At 36.0% G+C, this 8920-nt stretch overlaps 1 protein-coding gene across 1 annotated transcript; it reads left to right on the forward strand.

The window, feature by feature from the left end:
• Positions 1-1300: 1300 nt before the first annotated feature.
• LOC139860224 (uncharacterized) lies at positions 1301-2314 on the forward strand. Its single transcript, XM_071848992.1, has one exon. It carries the CDS (start codon positions 1301-1303, stop codon positions 2312-2314), a length of 1014 nt encoding a protein of 337 aa, XP_071705093.1.
• Positions 2315-8920: the final 6606 nt, after the last annotated feature.

Genomic DNA, 8920 nt, shown 5'->3' on the forward strand with positions numbered 1-8920 from the left:
TGGATCGGAAATTTCCATCTTTTTGCCTCAATTGCTCGATTTGGGCGAGACAAAGTTCCAAATCGAAACAGGTCAGCAGAAGTTAAACCCAATTCAATTCCATCTAAGGCTAACAATCCGAATACCTTTCCTCCTTTACCTACCAAATCTAATTCGTCAACCGTACCAGATCTTGCAACATTTAAGCGAATTGTTATTAAACCTCTGGAGATCTTAGATTCCGACTTGGCTAATCAAGGAAATCCGCCCATCCTGCTATTCGCTAAAATGAAAAATCCTGAACTGATTCCTCACATCAAACGCATCTGGTACATTGAAGGTTTTTCAGATATAGAGATTCACCATTTAGGTGGATACTGGATCGACATTGAGTTTACTAACGAGGTAACTTTAAACTTGTTCTCTAAGAATCAAGCGATCCAGTCTTATTTGTCTGAATGCGAACGATATGAGGACTCTTTTGTAGTTCAAGAACGTATTGTAGGCTTGGATATTGCAGAATTACCCGCTTGTGCTTGGACTGAAGACATATATAAAAAAATTTCTCTTAACTTTGGCTACAATGCGTTTGCATTACCTTCGGTTCAAAATGATTGATTTATGTGGTTACCAAAAGGCTGGATTATATACATGATGCTATTCATGTTATTGTTAAGAAAAGGCATTATAAAATTCTAGTTAAGGAGTATACTAATTGGTACGCTTCTATTCTGGACGTAGAAGGTAATGAATCTTCGGACGAAGCACTCGATCATGAATTGGACGATAACAAATCTACTGCCTCTGTACAGTCAGATGATTATGAAGAGATTCCTGAAACTGTATTCAATACCGCAATTGTTGAAAAGAATGTAGAAGAAAATCAAGTTAATTTTTCAAAGGTTGAAGATAAACAATTTAATTCGGAAAAGGATGCAACTGATTTTGAACCACTAATCGTTGAAGATGGGGGCGTTAATCAGTCGAATGTTGGTATTTCTGTGGATAATACAGTTCATGTTAATGCTACTGCACAAGCTGATTTTGAAACAAAATTATATCACGAATTGAGTCAAAACACCTCATTACAAAAGGCTACTCATTCATCTGGTTCTTCTTATTCCAAAGCCCCAGGATTCAATGGTGTTAGGTTTCAAACTCCGGTTATTAGTTCCGAAACTTTGTCAACAAAATCAATGGCTGCCTCGGTCAAATTGAATAAGTTTGGTTCTGTACTTGGTTACGATGTTAAGAACTGTTATGAGAATTTGAAAAAAGTTGTCTTAAGTATGCGTGGTTTTAACACCATATGATGAATATTATGTCCATTAATATTGGAGGAGGGGTGAATTTCGATTCTAAGCAAAGATGGATCCGTAACTTGTGTAACGAGCATGCTGTTACCATTCTAGGTATGCAAGAAACCAAGCTTACCTCTCCAAATCACGCAGCTTTCAAAGCTTTTTGGGGAAATTTTAATTTTAAGTTTGCTTCTTCAAGTGCTACGGGGCTTTCGGGTGGTATCTTAACTATGTGGGATCCATCCATTTTTTCTTGTAATAAGGTGATATCACAGAACCATGTTCTTATTGTTGAGGGTACATTGGCAAATTGTTCTGACCCATATTTTCTGGTCAATGTGTATGCTCCACAAACAAAGATAAGAAAAAGATGCTTATGGAACTACATTAGTTCTTTCATGTCCTCTAATGTCGGGAATTTTATAATATTTGGAGATTTTAATTCGGTTAGATCTCCACAGGAAAGATTTGGGTCCAAATTCAGTTTCTCGGATGCGGATTATTTTAATAACTTTATTGGATCTTGTAATCTTACTGACATTCCTCTCGGGGGTCGGGAATTTACAAGATTTAATAAATCGTTTTCTAAAAGGGCTAAACTAGATAGGTTTGTGGTTTCAGATGGCCTTCTACGTGTATTCCCCTTGTTATCTGGCTTAATTCTTTCTAACATTTGGTCAGACCATTGTCCAATCTTGATGAAAAACGATGTTCTTGATTACGGTCCTATCCCTTTTAAACTCTTCAATTCTTGGTTTAACATTGAAGGTTTTGATGACATCGTTATTAAGGCTTGGAATAGTTTCAATTCTTCTTTATCTAATAATCCTCAATCCCGTTTCAAGAACAAATTGAAACATGTTAAAGAGGCTTTGAAAACATGGCATAAAAATATTCGTCTAGCTGCTATTCATAACAAGAAGCTTTTACAAACAAGTCTTGCATACATCGATGCTCAAATTGATAATGGGATCCCTTATGATTCCTTAGCTGCGGATAGGGTCACAATTCTCAAAGATATTGCCAAAATTTAATATGTGGAAGCTGCGAACTTGGCACAAAAAAACCGCAAACTGTACACTGATTTGGGTGATGAAAACAGTGCTTTTTTCCATACGAATATCAATCGAAAATGCAGAATGTTACAGATCCCTGGTATTCTTTCGAATGGCGTTTGGGTCACTCATCCTACTGCGGTAAAAGATATCTTTCTAAACTTTTTTGTTAACAAGTTTAAATCCTCTGATTGTATGGCCATCTCTTCTCCTAGCAGGCATATTCGAAAGCTGTCTATTTTGCAAGCGACTTCATTAATAGAGGAATTCTCTATTGATGAAATCAAATCTGTTGTATGGTCTTGTAGTGGATATAAATCTCCCGGGCCCGATGGTTTTTCGTTTAAATTCATTAAACATTTCTGGAACTTAATGTGTAATGATATCAATGACATGGTGCGTAATTTTTCAGAGTCATGTGTTATCCCGCATGGTTGTAACTCTTCTTTTTTCTCTCTTATTCCAAAGAAAGATAGCCCGGCGTCGTTTAATGATTATAGGCCAATTAGCCTGATCGAAGTTCAATACAAAATCATTGCTAAACTTCTCTCATCTCGTCTTGCTCCGGTCATTGATTATGTTATTAGCCCAGAACAATCGGCTTTCGTCAAAGGAAGACAAATTTTGGATGGACCTCTAATTGTCAATGAAGTAGTAGAGTGGTGCAAAAAGAAAAAGAAAAAGGCCATGTTATTTAAGGTTGATTTCGATAAGGCTTTTGACTCGATTCACTGGTCATACATCTTCTCTATGATGCGGTTTATGGGCTTTGATATGAAATGGGTTCTATGGATTAAGGCTTGTTTAATTTCTTCGAAAGCATCTTTGCTTTTAAATGGTAGTCCATCGGTTGAATCTGATATAGAGAGGGGTCTTCGACAAGGAGATCCCCTTTCTCCTTTCCTTTTTCTTATAGGGATGGAAGGCCTCCATTCGGCTATTAGCGATGCGGCAGATGCTTCTATTTATTCAGGATTGCGCATTTATAATCGTTTTTCTTCTATTCGTATCAAATTATGTTCCAATGCGGATGATGTTTTATTTCTTGGTGATTGGGATGATTATAATGCTTGTAATCTTGTAACAATTCTCGGTTGCTTCTTTGCAGTTTCAGGTTTAAAGATAAATCTTCATAAATCTTCGGTCTTTGGCGTGGGTGTGAGTTCCTCCGAGGTTAACCGACTTGCAACTGTCCTTGGTTGTGCTTCGGCCTCCTTTCCTTTCACGTTTCTTGGTATCCCCGTTGGTCAAAATATGAAGAGAGTGGGAGGTTGGAAAGGTGTTATTGAAAAAGTCAAGAAAAGGTTAGCTTCATGGAAAGCGGACCTTCTTTCTTGTGGTGGTCGACTGACATTGATTAAATCCGTTTTAGGTGCTATTGGTACTTATACCATGTCTCTCTTTCAAGCTCCCAAAAAAGTGTTGCAAGCTATTGAATCTCTTCGTTCCAAATTTTTTTGGGGCGCTAAAGAACACGACAAGAAAATTCACTGGGTTAATTGGCGTCTAATTCAAAATCCTTATTAAAAAGGGGGCCTTTCAGTTAATTGTCTGAAGTCATTGAATCATGCTCTACTTTATAAGTGGAGACGGAGATTTTTCGTTAATAAAAATGCTCTTTGGTCCAAGGTTATCTCTGCTATTCATGGTAATAGCATGGGTAATTCTCTTCTTTGTTCGTCAAGTGCTTCTGGTTTATGGCGTGCTATTAATTCGGTTATTAATAACCTTCATCGAGATAACACTTTGCCTTCTGACAGCTTAAGAATTAAAATAGGCAATGGAGCTTCTACTAATTTTTGGCATGATCCATGGTTAGGTAACGACCCTCTTTTTGTTCGTTTCCCTCGTATTTGCTCTCTTGTTTCAGTTAAATTCGGCTCGGTTGCTGCTCACTTTTTGGTTGAAGGTTGGTCATGGGAATGGCGTCGGGTTTCGAGATCAGGCCATGAACAATCTCAGCTGACCCAGTTATCCACTGCTTGATTCAGTTTATGTTTCTGACCGAGCTGACTGTTGGTGGTGGGATCTCTCTTTGGATGGTGTTTATTATGTTGCAAAAGCTAGAAAACTTATTGCAGCTTCTAATTACGAACCTTATTCATTTCCAACGTTTTGTTGTAAATTGGTTCCGATCAAGATAAACATCTTCATTTGGCGTCTAAGACTTCATAGACTTGCAACTCTTCGTAACTTGGAGTCTAAAGGTTTATCTTTTGAGAATTCATGTTGTTCCTTATGTGATGTTTCGGAAGAATCGCATAATCACCTTTTTGTTAGGTGTGACACTTCGTTCCAATTATGGTGTAAGGTTGGTCGTTGGCTTGGTGTTAATATCCCGATTTGGAACTCAGTGGAAGAGGTATGGGATTGGATGGTTTCCTTTTCGAATGACGAGAAAAAGAAAAATGTTATTATAGTTGTTATTTTCTCAACTTTTTGGAACATTTGGAATTTGCGCAATGGTATCATCTTCAAAGACCGTAAACATCAAAATCTCAAGTGTTTGACAATATTGTTTCTTCGGGCTTCTATTGGTTGTTTTCGAGATATCACAAGTCCAAGATCAACTGGACGGAGTGGTTACAAGATCCCCTTGATTCTCTATAATTTGGTTTCTAGTTACATTTCTCATGTTTTCTGTATGTTTCCTTATTCTAGTGTCTTTGTATTCTGCTTGTCAGTTTTCTTCTTGTACTCTATTCTAGCTTTTATTTATTGGCTGTTCAAAAAAAAAATATAAATAAATGATACCTAATAAAAAAACAACCATTGTGCTTATTAAAGAAAAAAAATCTTAGATGTAAACACATAATTGAACATTCTCCTATGACAATGACAAGTTATTTTAAAACATACTAAGCGTATACATTTTCAAACTCACTTCTACCGACGAAACTTGAACCCGCATACAGATGAAGCGGATGTAAAAATTTAATAAATTTTCATTTCCAGCAGAGATAAACACTAATAAAAACCTTATTCATAATTAAAAAACATTAGTTAAATTTTTTTTTTTATCCGGCTAAGGCGGATGATGCCCATACCTGCCCTCACTGTATTCCACCATGCTCACTTCCCTTTAAAATGTGTATTTCAGGTGATAGATTCGTACATTATAAAATTGAGCAGATACGATTATCACAAAAGACAAAATTTAAAAAAAGAAAATTTAAAAAAAAGTGACGCATTACCCTAATTAAAGAAGGATCTTCTTGATTGGACCCAACACATTCTTCGAATGCAATGAGGAATGCGGCACTTTCTAGGAAGGTGACACCATTCCTCCCCTCCACCAAAATTTCAAGTTTTTTTTTTTTTTTCTTCACTTACATGTTTTAACCTAGTTTCCACGATCCAAAACATAATCACAGGACACCAAAACGTGCAGTTAACACTACAATGCATAATAAGTGACTTAAACTCAAATTCCAATGACACCAAGGTTTCAAACGAAACTTGAAACATTACATGAATCAAACTATCATGACACCAACGTAAACTCACATCAAATGACCAACATGATATTTGCTAAGTCGTACATATTTTATACATATTTTAGTGACAATATCGTTTCAGGTTTTATAGTATATTAATTTTAATGAGTCTACAATTTTTGATACATAATTACTTTGAGATTGATTTCAGTTACTATTAGTGAATCAAGTTTGGTTTTGTAAAACTATGAAATTCACGTATGTTGACAACTAATACGGTCTTTATATTAAGACAAAATTACGTTAATCGTCCCTGAACTTGTATACACCCTTCTCAGGTTATCCTTAAACTTTTTTTTCTGCTGGCATCGTCCCTGAACTTGTACTTTGTAACTCCGATCGTCCCTCTGTCTACATTCCGTTCATTTTTTCTGTTAAAATGACTCATGTGCGAATCATGTGAGGGTATTTCAGTCTTTTTATCATTTTCTAAAATAATTTAATTTAATTTTATCTTTATCTTCTTTTTTATTTTTCCCTTTTAAATTCATTTTCTTCTTTCTCTTTCTTTTTCACACCTTCATTTCATCTCTCATCTCCTTCACCTTCAATTATATACTGAACTCTTCCTACAAATTTTAATTGTAAGTAATTAAAAATAATAAGATATTTACTAGATCCTTAAGATGCAAATACCTCCATTGCCATTGATTGCAGCTTGTGGCTTGCGTCTGAGACTGAGTTTATTATCACTACTAAAAAACTGAGCATTACCGACGGCACAATCTGTCGGTAATCCGTCTCAAACAGCCTTTTCCGACGGATTTTTGACGGATTCGAGCGGACCCTAAAATCGCCCTCGGTAATATTTACCGACGGATTTTGGGACGGCCCCTAATTTTAGCGACAGATTCTCGACGGCATTTGTTCCAACGGATTTCTTTCGGATTTGCGTTGAGTTTTACCGACAGATTTGGGACGGCTAATTTACCGACGGCCCTATGTACCGATGGATTTCCGACGGACGTTTGGGACGGATTAGTGACGGTATAGTTTACGACGGATTTGGGACATCCTTTTACCAATGGATTACCGACGGATTTTACCGACGGATTTTAGACGGCCCTCTAGGAAAGTTTCCGACGGAATTTCTGTCACCAATCTGTCGCTAATTTTATTATTTCATTTAGAGTTTTTTCCTAAAAATTGCATTTTCCAGAATCCTGCCTATTTATTAAATTTTATAAGCTGCACGTTAAATCAAAATTTCCTAAAAAGAAGTTCTTTCATTAAGCATCATAAATAGCAAAGTAATTCACATTGCTTACCCAAAAACAAAGTAGGATACCTAAAAAACTTAACGCTTACAAACAACAAAACCAAGTAGACAAATTCAAGAATTAGATAAGTATTTCAAGCATCGGGGTTTGGTAGACGCTTCAAAATTTCAGCCCACTTCTCATTCATTTCATTCATTTCTCTCCTAACTGCTTCCGTCGCAGCTTTACTATCCTCAACTTCCTTTCGAAGACGCTCCTCACGTTCTTCCATCTCGCTTCTTGTTTTCTCATGTTCTTCACGCATCTTCTCCATTGTTTCTTTCACTTTTTCTACCTGCAAAAAAGTAATACAAAGTTATAAATAAAAGATAAAACTACACTTTGATTGGTCAAGAAAGATGCACTTGAAGAAAAAATGGATGATAATTGAACTAATATGAAAAATATGCAAACATTATGTGAATGTCATCATGGGTGACCCACTGTGTAAAAATGTAAATATGACTATTACATCAAAAATTCCATAGGCAAAAAAGTTTTCATGCATAAAAATAGGACTAACATCTATCATTTATCAATATCTAATCTATTTATATCATGTTCTATGTACATCATTATCTATATCTGTTCATCTATGTTTGTTCATCATGAGTAAGGTTTGAGTTACAGTGGTTAATCTATCTGATGATGCATATAAATAGGACCACTTCTCATCCCTACAATACACCAAATATCAGCAAATGAAAGGAAAAAACTAACAAAAGTGACACAAGTTACAGCACATTAACACAAGTTAGGAGCAGATTAACACTACTTAAAGGAGTAGATTAACACTACTTACAACAGAAAATTAACATTAGTTACAACAGCAAATTAACACAGGTTACAGCAGCAAATTAACACAAGTTACAGCAGCAAATTAACAGAACTTACAACAAATCTGAATGCGAATAATTACAGTAGATTGGATGGCTATTTTAGTTGCAGCAGCGAGATTTTATGAAGAAAAAAATAACATAAGTTAAAGAGAAAGATACATACCTCTTCAAACCGAGTTTGAGCATACGAGTTCCCGCTATCAGCAGGTGTGCCCGTCAGTACGAAACTTGGATCAGAAGATGAACCAGAACAATATGCTCTCCCTTTCCTCCTTACGTCAGTAGCCTTTTCCCACAACTCTTGATCATGCTTTGGGTGAGTGGAAACATCCGTGCCATATCTCTCAATCATATATTCTGATAGATGTTCCTATTATATATAAATGTAAACAAAATTATCATTAAACATTATCTTTTCATATAATCATAAATATATACACAAAAAAGTCTACAATTAGACAAAGAGACTTACTACAGCCTTGCGTGCCCTATCATCTATCAAGGCATTAGATGAAGAGCTACCATCCCCCTCAACTATCATCCCTTTTTTTGTATGTGATGCAATAAGAAAAGCTAAAGAAGATTGTGGGCCGCCCATTTTTTCTTCCTACAAAAGTTATATCAGAACGATTAGCATAAAAGAATTAAAGTAAGGTTATACAATAACCACAAAACATTAAATATCTTACAAAGCTCTCTCGAAATGCAACATATCCAGCAGAGCCTGTGCAATGGTGGCCAGTTACAAATTTAGACCTATTTATTTTATTTGCATTCGAAATCTTTATCCATCATTCTTTATTCCAATGTTTTGTGACAAATTCTCTCCAATGCTCTTGCTTCATCCAGGTTGGGTTATATGGAAGAATGGGAGATAAATCATCATCAATAACTGGGTTACCAGCAGCTTCAGCCTCCGCATATGCTAGATCACGATCCGTACTTAAACGATCAGACAATCGTCTTGCAATTGACGCAGTAAATAAGCGA

The sequence above is a fragment of the Rutidosis leptorrhynchoides genome, chromosome 7, assembly GCF_046630445.1.
Source record: "Rutidosis leptorrhynchoides isolate AG116_Rl617_1_P2 chromosome 7, CSIRO_AGI_Rlap_v1, whole genome shotgun sequence".
Classification (NCBI taxonomy): Eukaryota; Viridiplantae; Streptophyta; class Magnoliopsida; order Asterales; family Asteraceae; genus Rutidosis; species Rutidosis leptorrhynchoides.